General features: G+C 33.1%; 4 protein-coding genes across 6 annotated transcripts; 3 read left to right on the top strand and 1 right to left on the bottom strand.

The window, feature by feature from the left end:
• Positions 1-145: 145 nt before the first annotated feature.
• LOC123899717 (dnaJ homolog subfamily B member 8-like) lies at positions 146-3,387 on the bottom strand. Of its 2 annotated transcripts, XM_045950929.1 has the most exons (5): positions 2,938-3,387; positions 1,340-1,499; positions 1,087-1,119; positions 795-889; positions 146-581 (listed from the first exon to the last, which is right to left on the bottom strand). In XM_045950929.1, the coding sequence occupies exons 1-5, from the start codon at positions 3,265-3,267 to the stop codon at positions 363-365; spliced, it is 837 nt and encodes a 278-aa protein (XP_045806885.1). In that variant the 5' UTR covers positions 3,268-3,387; the 3' UTR covers positions 146-362. The 2 variants fall into 2 exon arrangements, with proteins under 2 accessions (XP_045806885.1, XP_045806886.1); XM_045950930.1 differs by lacking the exon at positions 1,087-1,119 and having other exon boundaries at positions 2,938-3,381.
• Positions 3,388-4,860: 1,473 nt separating this feature from the next.
• Positions 4,861-6,501, top strand: LOC123898251. The gene is made up of 2 exons (XM_045949158.1): positions 4,861-5,430; positions 6,108-6,501. The coding sequence occupies exons 1-2, from the start codon at positions 5,089-5,091 to the stop codon at positions 6,291-6,293; spliced, it is 528 nt and encodes a 175-aa protein (XP_045805114.1). The 5' UTR covers positions 4,861-5,088; the 3' UTR covers positions 6,294-6,501.
• Positions 6,502-6,605: 104 nt separating this feature from the next.
• LOC123898250 (factor of DNA methylation 4-like) lies at positions 6,606-13,734 on the top strand. 2 transcript variants are annotated; one of them, XM_045949157.1, is made up of 11 exons: positions 6,606-6,869; positions 7,262-7,546; positions 7,669-7,985; positions 8,095-8,349; positions 9,737-9,808; positions 10,509-11,430; positions 11,642-11,823; positions 12,117-12,185; positions 12,281-12,565; positions 12,683-12,934; positions 13,254-13,734. In XM_045949157.1, the coding sequence occupies exons 6-11, from the start codon at positions 10,509-10,511 to the stop codon at positions 13,494-13,496; spliced, it is 1,953 nt and encodes a 650-aa protein (XP_045805113.1). In that variant the 5' UTR covers positions 6,606-6,869; positions 7,262-7,546; positions 7,669-7,985; positions 8,095-8,349; positions 9,737-9,808; the 3' UTR covers positions 13,497-13,734. The 2 variants fall into 2 exon arrangements, with proteins under 2 accessions (XP_045805113.1, XP_045805112.1); XM_045949156.1 differs by having other exon boundaries at positions 7,669-9,236.
• LOC123896637 (factor of DNA methylation 4-like) lies at positions 7,106-8,334 on the top strand. The gene is made up of 4 exons (XM_045947005.1): positions 7,106-7,168; positions 7,262-7,546; positions 7,669-7,854; positions 8,095-8,334. The coding sequence occupies exons 1-4, from the start codon at positions 7,106-7,108 to the stop codon at positions 8,332-8,334; spliced, it is 774 nt and encodes a 257-aa protein (XP_045802961.1).
• Positions 13,735-16,891: the final 3,157 nt, after the last annotated feature.

Below are 16,891 nucleotides of genomic sequence, written 5' to 3'. Positions count from 1 at the left end.
ACAGTCAACCCAAAACTAAAAATAATAAATAAATGACACAAGTGATTGTTCTCTTAATCCTTATAATGACATTGAATTGTTAATGTTAGGGATGCATTTAAAACTAAGTGAATAATGTTAGAAATGTATTTTAATAACAAATTCATACAAAAAGAAAAACTTGATTAACATTTTGCAATTCAAAAGATCAATTTAAAATATTGATATATAAAAGACTATATTGATACAATCCTATAATTTCAAGGACTAAATTACATATTTACTCCTCAATTTGGTGACTCAAGTTTGCAAGAGCCACCAAGAGATAAATAAATGAGAGGCAATAAATTGGCATGTACTCTTCAACTAGCTATCATTTTGTTCTATAAGCCTAACTCCTTTTTTAACTGTGCTAGAGTGGCTTCTATTTCATCGAGGTTATCCTCAACGCTTGTGTTTCCCTTGCTAGCTTTGCCTTGAGTGCTGTTGCTTGATGTCTCTGTCTCGTATAAATTGGATCGATTTCCTCCCTGAGGATTGTCATTTTGATCAACAATATTGAGTTCTTTCTCAAGAAACTCCACAAATTCTTCTCCAATTTCCTGAAAGTTAAAATTCCAAAAATTGAGTCCACGTGTAAATTCTTGTTGCACACCAAGCATAGCGAAACATCATTTAATAACAGTTCAATGTGTATGTTTAGTGAATTTTTCTTTAGTAAACTCAGCATTTCTGTATCAATAAATAGGCACGCGACCACGTCAGAACTCAACTCCAGCACAAACAAAGAAAATTGTTAGCGAGGAGTCTCTCACCGACAATTCCTCCCATAGGCTCTTTGGCTTTCCTTGTGAAGCTGCACTGGCTTCCCAATTCCTGAATTCTTCTTGAAGATCCTTAAAGAAGTCTCCTGAAATAACAAAATCATCAAATTTCAAACGCCACATGAAATGAAATATAAAATTAAGTTGCAACTTGTAACACTAGAGACATCCCTTTCCCCCAGTTGAATGATTTATAGAAGACACAATCATTGTCCAGTAAAATTTGTAATGCAGTGAAGCCTAAACTTATGGCTGGCTTGATCACCAGAGAGTATATAACTACCTATTGTTATTTGAGCATCTCTCAAAAAATTACCTGCAGCAGTAAGATGATGTTGACATAAGAAAGAATTTTTTTTTTTTCAAAAAAACGTTGCTAACTTGATGAATGACAACAGGACAGGAGGAAGCATAAGAAGAATTGAAAATGTAATCTTTAACAGCCGCGTATGCAATAACAAAATTGAAAATGTATTCAAAATTAAAGTTTGTAGATGGATCTCCAAACAAGACTGCAAATGAATATAAATTTGTACCTAATCCATAAAATTCTTCTTCAGCTTGTGGATTCCGACTTTGGCTTCTTTGAGATGAATTATAACCACGACTTCCAGAATCATATTTTTTGCGAGAACTAGAATTTAACAATGTATTGTATGCATGTTTTATCCTCATAAATTTCTCCTGAGCCTTATCCTGCGAGAATACACTTTAAAATGCATAAATAAGCACCAAGAATTTGTATCTTGAGTTAACTATTGATACATTTATTGGAAATATAGTTAAAATCAAGGAATTGTCAGATACAATACTCAAGAACTTTCTTAGTATTTTCATATATGACATTCATAATCCACAATTTTTTCCAACTGATGAGAACATAAAATAAATTGAAGAACGAAAGTGATTTTCTAACAAGGATACTAGCCGTTTGGATTAGCTTATTTTTGAGCTTATGCAAACAGCTTATGCAATATAAATTAGGTTTTATGCTATTTTATAAGTTCACACTAGTGAGAATTGTATTTTTATAAGCTATTTTATCATAAACTACCTTGACAAACTTATAATAATACAGAAAAATCGCATAAGCTCAAAAATAAGCTAATCCAAACGGGCGCTAAGACTTAAAAGTCACATTAAAGATGGTTCTAGAGCAGTAAATGGCCATTTATGAAAACTTTGGCAAAACTAAAACTTTCTGACAGCAATAGAGCCATGAAAACAAATTACTCAGACCTGGTGCGAAAGAGGGAAAAAATGCAGAACCCTCGGTAGAGAGCATACCGACATGCTTTAACTGTAAGCGTATCTTTTCCATTATAGATAACACCATGTTTGAGTTAAATTTTGTGCAAACCAGTAAAATTTCATGGGACAATTTAGCGACATCAATGAAAACCAATAAAGTTTGCAACCACTAAATATTTATTTTCAAACAAAAACTGGCTGCAGCATTGCAACCTTATCTAGCACGCCACAATGTTCCAACCTCATGTTGACTGCACCGCTTTTCTAAAGTATTGTCCATTTCGGATCCTGCTTAAGCCCTCACGGTTTTGTCCTCAAAAGTATTAGGTTGGGGATTGCAAGTGTTTACCAAGCATCCTTAGCCTCGATTCCCAAACAATGTTGCTGAGTATGGCTCATACGCATCAGGAAGAGGCTGGGGGTGGCCCAGGAGCTGAGCTAGTGGAGGTACGGTTCAGAGGCATTTATTGTGGTTATCTAGGCCGGACTATTATTGTTAAAAATACCACTTGTAACACTGAAACTCTAATAATTCATTCATATGATAGAAACATGTTGTAGCAAATTCTAAGGTCGGAGACGTAACCACCACTTGGGGAACTCCGCTATCAAACTTCTTATGTGTTCATTGTTTGCTTTAGTCGTTATTACTCTTTTGTTACTAGTTGTTCCAACAAATGTGGTACTTTTTGGTATATCAGAACAAAAACTAATACAATGCTTAAAAGCCCCAATTATAAACATATTTCACCCAAATCAAATCAAAAGTAAAGACTTAATCTTCAATAAGTTATATCTCTAACAGCACAAAACTCCAACAATCATGAAACTTAAATTTTCAAATCTATACAAAGAATTGCACAAGTAAGAACATAGCAATTACCTCTTTATTAACATCAGGATGATACTTAAGAGCGAGTTTCCTATAGGCTTTCTTGATTTCATTCACAGATGCAGAAGGAGACAAACCCAGAACTTCATAAGGAGATTCACCACGCTTTGCTCTTACAACAAACGTTATTCTATTGCCACCTCTTCTTTTGTTCTCATGATGATATATAAATCTTTTGTGACTGATTTTGCAACTGGGTATGGAAATTGAACAATTTGTTTGGTTTTGGAAGCATTGGAAACATGAAGATGGTTGAAGAAATCGGTGGTGAGTGGGTTGAAGAGAAAGTAACATGTTAGGTAGAAGGGTTAATCCATTCATGTTAATTAATTAAGAAATCTTTGTTCTTTTTTTATCATGTCTTGTCTTCCTCGTTCGCGTCTATGTTGTTGTTGTCGAGGTTGTTCTGGATTTTTGTCCGCCGTAACTAACCATATAAACTGCAAGGATAGATTTGGAATAAATATCTCAAGTAATTCGTTTATTTTTCTTTACACTTTCACAATTTTTGTTACCTATGAAGTTTTTACGCCCTGTAGCAAACCGCTGTCAAATAATGACGCAGTAATCAATCAGAGACGTTGATTTAATATCAGACGCTTTAGTTTAAAATACAGTTTTATAAATTAAAATAACATCAGTTGCCAATTAGAAATCAAACGGCTTAGACCAGTTATGGCACCCTGCTGTAAGTGTGAGAAATCATCCCACTAAAGGTCGACCTCCTAATTATTTGTTTGGGGAGTTTAAACTTCTTACCACTTAGATTAGTTTATACTTTATTGTTGGTATCTATGTGCTTATAATCTCTTTGAGAGTCATCACATAATGATTTTTTTTATAAAAAAAAATTGAATTTAACTCATATCTGCAAAACTTATTTATAAGATGACGATTGTCTTCACTTATAAATATATTTTCAAATCAACTTTCAATTATTGTAAGACTTTTAACACATACTCTCATGCCCGACACTATTAGATTTTGGTGCGTAAATATAAATAGGAGATGTTTGATAGTGAAAACGTGATAGTAGATGATCCATCAGATCTTGGAAGAGATTCTCGTACTATATTAGAATTTTAGGTTGAGTCTAACTCAACCTTATCCGCCTAAACTCATCCAATAATACACATTATAATGAGTAAATCATCAAATTGGTTCCTGATTTTATTGGGTGTTCTCAAATAGGTTCTCGACTTTATGAATATTTTAAAAAAGTTCATGACTCTATCATATTTTATTCATATTAGTCATTCTGAAAGTATACTATAGACTAAATTGATAGTAAATTGATAAAGTTTTTTTTTTTGAAGTAAGTTGATAAAGTTTTAGATCAAATTAATAGTAAATTATTAAAATATAATAACTTAATTGATAGTGATAGTAAGTGACAAAAATAGAATCTAATTTGACATATTAATAAAGTCAAGAGACATTTCCAAAAGGTTAAATGCATCCAAAGGTTTTAAGTTTTATATTTGTAATTTTCAGATCATTTAAGTATTCTATGTATTAAATAAGTCATTTAAGTTTCATGTTTATAACAGTTAAGTCTTTTTTGTTAATTTCCTCCAACACATGTCTTTTTCATCAAAATATTCACCATAAGTAGAAGTCAACGTTAACAACAGCCACAGTGCAACAATGTAATTGGAACATTAACAAGTTTTTATAATGGATGATAACTGAAATATTAACCGTGCAACAAATAAAAAATTTAAATACCTATTTATTACTTAAAAAAACTTATTCGAATGGTGGTATTAGCTTGAGATTTGAGAGTGTATTCATCCTTAAGATCTCAAGTTCGATTTTCTCATATATCAATTTGGGTCGACTAATTTATCTTATTCAAAAAAAAATTTAAAACCTCTTAATACATTTCGTCTTGATAGTTTAGTCACCCTATGACAATATAATGTTGGACCAAAACTCATCCAATAGGACCGAGACTCCAAGAGTATCCTCAACTCAATCTCAATCATATCCCTTTGGATGTTGGAGAAGAGAAGTTGTACAGTAAGCTTAGAACTTAATCATAGGATAGGAGAATCTAATCAACAAGGATAGAAAATCAACCCAACCCAACCAAAGCTATAGTTGGGCCACGTCATCACAGATAACACAAAAGTGATTGCTATGGCCACTGCTGCATTTGCATCATCTCCGCAGATTGCAACCTTCCTTTCAAAATCTTCTTCTTCTTTCCATTTCCACACACCCTTTTGCCCTCTTAGTCTTCCAACTACTCCATCTTTCTCTCCCATTATCACCACATCTACAAAATCATTACTTTTTCAAAGAAAATCCAAACTACTATGGCCAAATCCTGTTGCTGCTGCTGCTGCTGCAGCTGTTGAAGATGCTGCTGTTGATGCTACGGACCAATTGGTCTCAACCACCTCAGATGATGGAGTGTCTGTAGTTGTATCAGTTCTTTTCTTCGTTGCTTTTGTTGGCTTATCCGTTATCACTGTTGGGGTATATTCGTAATTTCATTCTCAGCTTTTCTATTTGTTTATTTATAAGTAACTTTTTTTTTTAATCAGCAAAAAAATATTATTAAGGCAACTGAATTAGTGGTTAAGTTAGCTCCTTAGTTTACTAATTGAGCTGCCAATTTCAGTTTTTCCCTTAACATGCATTTATTTAGTTAACTTAACATTGAGTTGTGTTATTTTGACTCACAAATTTAGACAACAATTTGGATGATTAATGCAATTGAAATATGTGATTAATTACGTTTAATAGATGGTTAATGAATATTGCAATGTAGTATTAGAGCTCATTAGTCTTTCATTGAAGGTAATTGGCCACAATTTTTAGGTGTATATTTGACCACAAATCACGATTAATAATTGATCAGATTCATTCATTATTCAATGAATCTGAAAAATTACTTTTTGTCTATATTTAGAACTGGATGGAGTAAATGTCAAGTATATTTGAAAATCGTGCTTAAATACGTATATTGGACGGCTAATGAATATGTTAATGAATTGAAACACTATGTCATATTCGTTAACTATTTACTTAACGTAATTAATCTCATATTTAAATTGTGTTAACTATCGAAATCGCTGTCAAATTTATGTAAAAGTATCATTTTTACTTAGCATTGGTATATTATGGGAGGATTTTGTTTGTTTGTGTTGTAGGTTATCTATTTAGCAGTAACAGATTTCTTGACAAAGAGAGAGAAGGAAAAATTTGAGAAAGAAGAAGCAGCTAAGAACAAAAACAAGAAGAAGACGACGAAGAAAGAGAAGAATAAATTGAAATTTGTAAGGGCAGGACGGAAAGCAGCTGATCGAAAGAATATTCAAGATAGAGATGATGATTGATTAGGTCTTCCTATGCATTCTTCCATTGAAAAGAGATTTATTTTCCCCTATGGTTTAGCAAATTTTGTAATCATCAGAAATGTTTGAACAAAGGGAAGCTAGGGAATTGGTGTGGATGAATACATACAAGAAATTTTCTGGATTTTTTCATTAATATTTGAATTTTATTTGATGAATAATGATTCATGCATGAAAGATATGAATTCAACAAATCCTAATGCAGGAACATTATCAACATATGCTCAGAAGCTTTAATAACTGTGAAGCATACAAGTGCGCCAAAACTTATATAGTCATTTTATAGAATACATTTAAACTTATCCTAAAATAGAGGCGTAGTCTAATCATGTTGAGAATTGATCAAAGAAAGTTTTTCTCAATGCTTGTATCATCAATTCTAAGTTATCTTGAAAGGAGCGGATTTTAGAGAAGGATTTGCAAAAGGACCTTCGACTAATCCTTTTGCTATTAGCTTATAAGCTGCTTCGGTCATGTGGTTTTCATCCCAATTTATTAGTTTAGAAGGTTCAGCGCAAACGGTTGTACCGGTTCACTACAAAATTTCTCATCAACATGGTATGGACCACTTCCTCCACAACATGCTTTCATAATCTCGACCTTATCAGAAGCAAAGCCTGCATCATTAATGTAAATAAAATAGATTGGCTTCTTAAAAAATGGATCAATCACTAAAAGTGTTGTTGGCATTCCTTAATGTATGGACCATTTGGTCTTTTGTACACTAATCCCTCTTATTTTTATACTTTATGACGGGTTAAATCTGTTCTTCATCTCGTTGTTTACATAATGAGATGGCAATAATAGAGCAACAAAAGGCTGATGAACAAATGATGCATTTGGCCGAAGAACACAAGGCACAAATTTCATTTTCCTTTTATCTAAAGTATTTGATTCAGTTACTTGCCTACACTTAAGTTTTGAGGACTCTTTTGGTTTGAATGTTGCAGAAAGAAAAGGAGAAACTTCACATGAAAATTCATGACCTGGAGAGAGAACTTGATGCAAAACATGGATTGGAATTGGAAATTGAACAGCTGAGAGGAGCTCTCCAAGTAATGAACCACACTGGAGAGACTGATCTGGAAGAGAAGGAAAAACTGGAGGCAATCAAAATGCATCTGCAAGAAAAGGAAGAGGAATTGGAAATCGTGGAAGATCTTAAACAAATGCTGGTTATTTGGGTGCGCAAAATTAATGACGAGTTGCAAGATGCCCGCAAAAAGTTAATAAGTGTATGTGTCTTTCTCAAAATATAAATCTAAATATTATGATGTTACTATATCTTTTTGCCATCAACTCATCCAATGGTCTGAAAATCAACTTTACTCAAGTAACTCTTTTTTTTTGTTCACAGTGGATTTGCTGCTGCCCAGAGGCTCGAGCCACAATTTCAGTGAAAAGGATAGGCGAACTTCCTGTTAAGCCGTTTTTGGAAGCAGCTAAGAGAAAGTTTTCTGATGATGTGCATGTGAAAGCAATGGAGTGGTGCTCACAGTGGAATGAACATATTAGGGATCGCAACTTGCTTCCTTTCAAAATTGTAATCGGCAAAGAAGGGAACTCCAACTTCACGTTAAAGTTAACATTTCTCTCAATTTAGAGGCTGATTCTACTACTCGAACGTGTGACCGTAACTGCAACTGTTGTACTAAGACACTTCTTTTGAAATATGTATCCACTATAAATATTATGCATCGTTTCTTAATGATCACAGCGTGTTTCTTCCTATGATGTGAACTGCATGGACCATGATCTAATATATGTTAGTTATATCTCGTAGGAAATTTTAGACGAAGAAGATGAAAAGATGAGAAGTTTGAAGGATGAGTTTGGAGATGAGGTGCATGATGCAGTAGCTACAGCTCTAAAGGAGACAAATGAGTACAATCCTAGTGGTAGGTACTCAATACCGGAACTCGGGAATCATAAAGAAGGAAGGAAGGCTTCATTGAAGGAGGGTGTTTCCGATTTAATAAAGCAATGGAAGCGATCAAGATCAAATCAGCGAAGGAGAATTTGAGGCTTTATTTTGGCGGTAAGAACTTCGAATGTTGGTGGTGATACTTCGTATAATTTTATATATAATGCTAATATCATATATACTTTTTTAGCAGATAATGTGAGTATGAATTTTAGCTACTACTAGTTTTTTTAACAATGTTTTCAATTGTCTAAAGTACTTGAGAGATTTAATTTTCTAAATTCTTTTACTATAATTATCTTAAATATTATTTGCATGATTTTAGACTTGAAAGATTTATGAGTACCTAGAGTCTCTTGTCCTTGTCCACCCACATTGGTTGTTGATCTTTTTCATTAGGATGTTTAATAAGAATCTGATATATCATCTCTCGATCAATAGGAAGGAATGTTCTATCAGTTTCAACAAATTTTTTATATTTTTTGGTTTACAGTTTCAACAAATTTTTTCTGCATTTTCGGTGGGCGTCCATACAGAGCAAAAAAACTCTGGCTTTAAATGGGCCTCCCGCAAGTGGGCTGTGGGATTGGTCTCCTTGGATTAGTCGGTCATAGGGCCGGATACGAAGTTTTAAAAAAAAAAACAATTTTTGTCTGCATCAATAGGAAGGATGTTTAATTATTTTCTATTTAAGTTAAATCACCTAATCAGTCAAAGCAAAACTATCAAATTCAATGAATAAACTTTAAAACTATTTTCTATTTAAGTTAAATCACTTAATCAGTCAAAGCAAAGATATCAAATTCAATGAATAAAATTTAAAATTATTTTCTATTTAAGTTAAATCACTTAATCAGTCAAAGCAAAAGATAAAATTTGAAATTTCAGTTTCTAGAACATTCTTTTAGGGTTTTCTTTTCATCTTCTTATTCATTCACACCGTTTTCTCCTCTGCTTTTCACCATCAACATTGCTCACAAATCGAATTCTTCAAGCACAAGGTAACAGTACTATCATTTATTTCTACTGTTTCATTGATTATTGTGTATTTATACTCTAAATCTGCTTCATAATTGCATTTTTTCTTTTAAGAATTGCTTTGATTCAGCTTAATAATCATCTAGAGTTCATTTTATGATTTTCAATTTAGTCATCAGATCACTCTAGGTAGCTATTTGTTGTGTTGCTTGCTACTTGTTTAGAGTTGATTTTATGATTTTCATTTTAGTCATCACTAATTCACTATATGAAGCTAGCAATTTATTTGGAGTTGATTTTATGATTTTCATGTTACTCATTGTATGTAACTATTTTTTTGGTGTTGATTTTATGATTTTCATGTTAATCATCACTGTATGTAGTAGCTATTTGTTCTGTTTCTACTTCTTTAGAGTTGATTTTATGATTTTCATGTTTGTCATCGCTGTATATAGCTAGTTGTTGTTTGCTATTTCTTTGAAGTTGATTTTATGATTTTCATTTTATGCTTCACTGTGTGTAGCTATTTCACTTCATTTTCACCTCTGCTTTTCACCATCAACATTGCTCACAAATCGCATTCTTCAAGCACAAGGTAACAGTACTATCATTTATTTCTACTGTTTCATTGATTATTGTGTATTTATACTCTAAATCTGCTTCATAATTGCGTTTTTCCTTTTAAGCATTGCTTTGATTCAGCTTAATAATCATCTATTTCTACTGTTTCATTGATTATCGTGCATTTATACTTTAAATCTGCTTCATAATTGCGTTTTTCCTTTTAAGCATTGCTTTGATTCAGCTTAATAATCATCTAGAGTTGATTTTAAGATTTTCATTTTAGTCATCAGATCACAGCATGTAGTTGTTTGTTGTATTGCTACTTCTTTAGAGTTGATTTTATGATTTTCATGTTACTCATTGTATGTGTTGATTTTATGATTTTTCATGTTAGTCATCACTATATATATGTAGTAGCTATTTGTTCTATTGCTACTTTTTAGAGTTGATTTTATGATTTTCATGTTAGTTATCACTATATGAAGCTAGCAATTTATTTGGAATTGATTTTATGATTTTCATGTTAGTCATCAATGTATGTAGTAGCTATTTGTTCCGTTCCTACTTCTTTAGAATTTATTTTATGATTTTCATGTTAGTCATCACTGTATGAAGCTAATAATTTCTTTAGAGTCGATTTTATGATTTTCATGTTTGTCATCACTGTATATAGTTATTTGTTATGTGTGATGCTATTTCTTTGAAGTTGATTTTATGATTTTCATTTTCAGATGGATCGAAAATCAGAACATATTTATGAGTCTGATTTTGACTACTACCAAGATAGATATTACAGTGACTTGAAAGATGGTTACTGTAGGTTGAAAATCTCAGGTTCAACATATAGGTGTCCATTCTGTGACAACAAGGATTATTACTCTTTGAGTGAGCTTCAGAGACATGCTTCCAGAATTATGGATGACTCGCGCGAGACGGTTAAGGAAAGTGCCAAACATTCTGCACTTAAAATGTACATTGGTAAAGAAGAGCCACCTACTGTTAAAACCAGTAGAGAAAAGTTACCTGCTTTGAGTATTGCTGAGAACCAGTCACCGAATGAGATTGTTGCTGGTGATGAATTGTTTGTCTGGCCATGGATGGTAATTCTGGCAAACAATGTTACCACATTTGACCCGAAGAGCGGAAAATATGTTGGAAAGAATCGTGAGAAAATTAAGGAGGAGCTGATCATGAAAGGGTTTCAGCCGCTGAAAGTTACTGTGTTGTGGAACTTTTATGGACAAACACCCTTTGCTATTGTTGAATTTGGCAAAGAGTGGGATGCTTTCCACAATGCTGTGATGTTAGAAAGGAGCTTTCAAGCAGAGCATTGTGGTAAGAAGGATTATTTGAATTTAGACAAGCAGGATCGAGGAGATAGACTCTATGGGTGGATGGCACGTCATGACGACTATAATAATTATCGGGATACATTTGGCAAACACCTCCGGGCAAATGGGGATTTGAAAACTGTTTCTGGAAAAGAAGCTGAGGATAATAGGAAAGCAAAAAAGCTTGTCATTGGTTTGGCCAACACTTTGCTGATGAAAAACAAGGAATATGAACAGACAGCAAGCAAATTTCATGAGGCTAGTGAGACCCTAACAAAAGTAATGGTTCAAAAAGAGGAGATGCTTGAACTTTTTAATAAGGGTATGTTGATACTTATATTGAATTATTCTAATTAATATTGGTATTCTGTTAAACTGAATTTAGAAGTGTAGCATTCTGGTTCTTATTATTATTTACTATACTTTTAGTGTAGCTTACAGTCTGTTGCATTTTGGAATTATTTGTTGTAGTTGGTTGGTGTGAATTTTTAATATTTCATGGTATCTGACTCTGTTTCACATTTTTCCATTAGAAATAAGCAAGATGCGGCAGGATGAACGTGATTATCTGGAGAATGTGTCTAAGGATCATGAAAAAGCTAGGTTGGAACTGGAAGCTCGGAGGAATGTACTTATGTCCCGTGAAAAGGATCTGCAGAAGCGTCAAGCAGACAATCATAATGAGAGAGAAAAGCTATATCTTGAAAAGAAAAGAGTAATTTATTTTGGCTCTTTGAATTTATGGTAGCAATGCTCTAATAATTCTTTACTCTTGAACACACTTTTTCTGATAGGTCTAATTAAAATTTGAACACATTTCTTTGAAAGTTATCAATTTACAGGACAAGTATATTGGCTTCCTGTAAAATGGACCGATCACAAACAATATTGTTAGTTAGCATTGCTTAACGTATGGACCATTTGGTCGTGTCAAATTATGTACACCAATCCCTCTTAATTTTATACTTTTATGACGGATTAAAGTATTCTTCACCTTGTTGTTTACAGAATGAGATGGCAATAGCAGAGCAAAAAAAGGCTGATGAACAAATGATGCATTTGGCTGAAGAACACAAGGCACAAATTTCATTTTCCTTTTAACTATAATGTATTTTATTCAGTTACTTGCCTCCACTTAAGTTTTGAGGAGTCTTATGGTTTGAATGTTGCAGAAAGCAAAAGAGAAACTTCACAAGAAAATTCATGAGCTGGAGAGGGGACTTGATGCAAAACATGGATTGGAATTGGAAATTGAACAGCTGAGAGGAGCTCTCCAAGTAATGAATCACATTGGAGATACTGATCTGGAAGAGAAGAAAAAACTGGAGGCAATCAAAATGGATCTGAAAGAAAAGGAAGAGGAATTGAAAGACGTGGAAGATCTTCAACAAACACTGGTTGTTCAGGAGCGCAAAACTAATGACGAATTGCAAGATGCCCGCAAAACTTTAACAAGTGTATGTATCTTTCTCAACATATAAATCTAAATATGTTTAGCTAGTTTGTTGCTGTTGCTTTGCTGCCATGATTTCATTGTTTGTTTTGTTCAAGTAACTCTTTTTCTTTGTTCGCAGTGGATTGGCTGCCCAAATGCTCGAGCCATAATTTCAGTGAAAATGATGGGCAAACTTGATATTAAGCCATTTGAGGAAGCAGCTGAGAGAAAGTTATCTGACGATGTGAATATGAAAGCAGCAACTAAGACAAAACTTTCCTCTGAAGTGAAATTGAAAGCAATTGAGTGGTGCTCACAGTGGGAGGAATATCTTAAGGATCCAAGTTGGCATCCGTTCAAAATTGTAATTGACAAAGAAGGGAACTCCAAGGTACAATCACTTACAGAATTATGTTATGTTAAACTTAAAGTTAATCTGTTTTTCCTCTCAATTTAGAGACTGTTTCTACTACTCGTAAATTTAACTGTTCTATTAAGAAAAGAAACTCCTCTGGATATATTTATTTCCTAAAAATATTACGCGTCATTTCTTAGTGATTACAAAGCATGTTATGCTGGTAGTATTGTTAAGAGATCTATTTACCGAAAAATTGTCGGCTGCATAGTCGTTAGCACTTATTTGGCATGTTTCTTTCCCTGACGTGGACTGAAAGGACTATGATCTAATATATGTTAGATATTTCGTGCAGGAAATTTTAGATGAAGAAGATGAAAAACTGAAAAGTTTGAAAGAAGAGCTTGGAGATGAGGTCCATGATGCAGTAGCTACAGCTCTGAAGGAGATGAATGAGTACAATCCTAGTGGTAGGTACACAGTACCAGAACTCTGGAATTTTAGGGAAGGAAGGAAGGCTTCGTTGAAGGAGGGTGTTTGTCATTTAATGAAGCAATGGAAGCTATTGAAACCAACTACTAAACGAAAGAGAACTTGAGGCTTCATTTAATGAAGCAATGGAAGCTATGTTAAGACTTTTCATACAAGTTGAACTTTTAAAATTGTTGATTACTGGTATGATATCATTGCTAGAACTATTTTTGAGCAATTAGCCAGAACTATTATATTTACGTGTTATGGTTTGTGCCTAGAGAAGACTTTCTCTATATATTGATGTTCTATAGTTTATGGGCTCGTTTGGCCCAGCTTTTTTTAGAGTTTATGCAATTTTTATATATTATTATAAATTTGTCAAGGTAGTTTATAAGCTCTAAAAAAAGTTGGGTCAAACGAGCCCTATATACAGTTCAATTCTCGAAAGTACTTCAGATATTTACTTATCTCAAACTGTTTTGACAGGAATTATAGTAAATATTATTCTCATAATTTTAGGCATTAAATAGTGAAAGGAAAATGCTAGTTCTAGACATCTAGCAATAAAAAATTCTCCAAGATATCACGATAGAAAATTGTAACTGCAGCGGACCTTTGATATTTTTACTTATACTGTAGAGAGAACTAATCCTCATAATTGATTCGTGATGTTTTCGCGATAATAATTGTTGCTATTTATAAATAGCAACAATGATAATGAAAATATAGCAAGCTAGATTTTTTTCCCCAACAATAATAATTTCTCAAATACTGCAATTGATGGCCATACTTTGCGTTAGGTTAGATTTATGGGTAAATTGACAAATTTGCATAAAGTGAAAAAGATAGTTTAAGAATTAAATTGATAGTTTTATTCTAAAATAATCAAACGCCCCAACTTTAGGTTAAAATACAACTTAGTTACCTACAATACCAAACTGAGTGTGGTAGTAATTATTTTTCCCTATGGTTTAACAAATTGTGTAATCATCATAATGTTTTAACAAAGGGAAGCTAGAGAAATAGTGTGGATGAATACATATAAGAATTTTCTGGATTGTTCATTATTATTTGAATTTTATTTGATGAATCATTGATTCATGCATGAAATATATGAATTCAACAATACAATCACAAAATAACTGCAGGAACATTATCAACATATGCTCAGAAGCTTTAATAACTGTGAAGCATACAAGGGCGCCAAAACTTTTATACTCATTTTATAGAATACATTTAAACTTATATATTCATTTACACTTACTTGAAGTTACTCTTGACATTGCAACATATAGTTACTCTTTACCGATGTGAAATGCTCAAATACAACCAAATACATTCATTTGAAATAATAGGTAATACTTACTTTAATTACCAAGATGAAACTCAACATAATAAATTCAATATTTGATCCGACAATGATTAACGTACTTCTCTAAATCATTTATCGGATTTGGATCCATTTATTTTATTTTATTTTTTCTGATGATTTTCCATATCTGATTGTTAACTTCCTTTGCTACCGCAATTTGTAAATATTATGATCAAAAGAAACTGGGTTATGAACAAAAAATTGATTTCTATTCATAGCATATATCATCGATAATAAAAGGAAAGAAAGCAACCCTCTTGACCCTAATTTAACCCTATTTTGAAAACAATTTTCAACAAAAAATACTTCAACAAGATTCGAGCTCATATTCTTTAAGAAATAGTTGGTGAATTTGTCACTAAGCCACAATAATCAATTTGATATAAGTTAGTAACCAACATATAATCGATATGAAATTAATGCTTAATTTTGTTTAAATAGAAATCAACCTCACGTTTTTTTTATACAATACACGTTCATTTTTTTTCTATATAACTCCATTTTTTTTTTTTGTAATACGTTCATTTTTGTAATACTAATCCAATTTATTTTTTGTTTAAATATAAATCAATTTTTAAGGACATATATGCTATGAATGGTTATCGTATATGCTTTGTCTTTCCTCTATATATTTAAAGTTTATTTTTCACCAATTTGTGTTTTCATTGCTACTATGCCTGGTTAAAATATTAAAACTCAACTTGCGCTACGTTATTTAAAAAGTTTTTATCGTTTTATTTTCTCTTTTATACACTCTAACTATTCATTCTCGTCGCATAACTCAGTTTGCAGAGACATTGCATTATATATACATGGGGTTGGGGTTTGAACCTTGGTAATCTCATTTATCTACTTGATAAAAATATAATAATAATAATAATAATAATAATAATAATAATAATAATAATAATAATAATAATAATAATAATAATTAAATGTCTTTTTTTTTTTTAAAACTGCTAAATTTATTAATAAGAAAGTAATGATTCAACATAAGGCATGCTAGTATCACCATATAAGTTACAACCAAGGATAGACACAAACAACAGCAAAACAGAAACACATAAGGCTCAATTAACGCAGTAAGCAAAGCCTAGGTTCCACACGCCATTCGTATAGCAGACAAGGAACAACCTTTGATCGACTCAACCACCACTTCCAAGACGAAACCTTGATTCTTTCCACCAGTTTCGCGACAGTCACCCTCCCATCGTCGAACAGGACAGAGTTTCGGCATTTCCAAAGGTTCCAAACCACCGCGTTCCCAATCATAATCAACCCCTTTCTACAATTTTGACTACCTGACTCCATTAAACAGTGGAAAATGGAGAACAAATTATGTGGGAGACTAAACAGAACATCAAGCCAATCAAAAATCTCCATCCAAACAAGCTGCGCAATTTCACAGTAAAGAAACAAATGCAATTCTGTTTCCATCGCTTCTCCACATAACGTACATGACACATTCCCGTCAGAAGCCAGAATTTGCCTAGTCAAAAGATTAACCCTAGTCGGGACTCTATTATGGAGTAATTGTCAGACAAACCCGCTCACTTTTGACGGTGTCGGGCATTTCCAAATATGTGAGAAAACAGCAGCATATGTCGGCACTACCTCAAATTCATGCACTGATAAATTTGAGACAGTCGGTAAGTTGATTTTACCGTGAAAACCTGTCCTCCTTCCGGCACCCAGCCCCATCGGTCTTCTTCATCTAGAAGTTTCGCCGTATTAATTAGCTTCATCAACTCATTGAACAAACAGGTTTCCCATTCAAAAAATCTCTAACGCCATAACATCCTCCATCGCTCTATACTACTGTTTGGATTTCTAACATCTGCTACCAACGCATCTTTTTGAGTGGAAATAGAGAAAAGGCGAGGGAATCGATCGCATAACGGCCTATCTCCCACCCAAGTGTCCTTCCAGAAACTTGTACACATACCATTGCCCAATTTTTTAACCACACTTTGATCAAACCAATTATGGTTAAGATTCGATCCAATTGAACATATGTCTCTCCACCACAGGGATGCAAACCAAGGCTTGTACTCTTCTCCCAGCTCCGTCTTGCCCACCACACCCACAACATACTTACTCTTCAGAACCTCCTTCCACACTGCTTGTTCGTCATGAAGAAGCCTCAA

The sequence above is a fragment of the Trifolium pratense genome, linkage group LG7, assembly GCF_020283565.1.
Source record: "Trifolium pratense cultivar HEN17-A07 linkage group LG7, ARS_RC_1.1, whole genome shotgun sequence".
In the NCBI taxonomy this organism is placed as follows: domain Eukaryota; kingdom Viridiplantae; phylum Streptophyta; class Magnoliopsida; order Fabales; family Fabaceae; genus Trifolium; species Trifolium pratense.
This window is presented reverse-complemented; position numbering and strand designations above follow the sequence as displayed.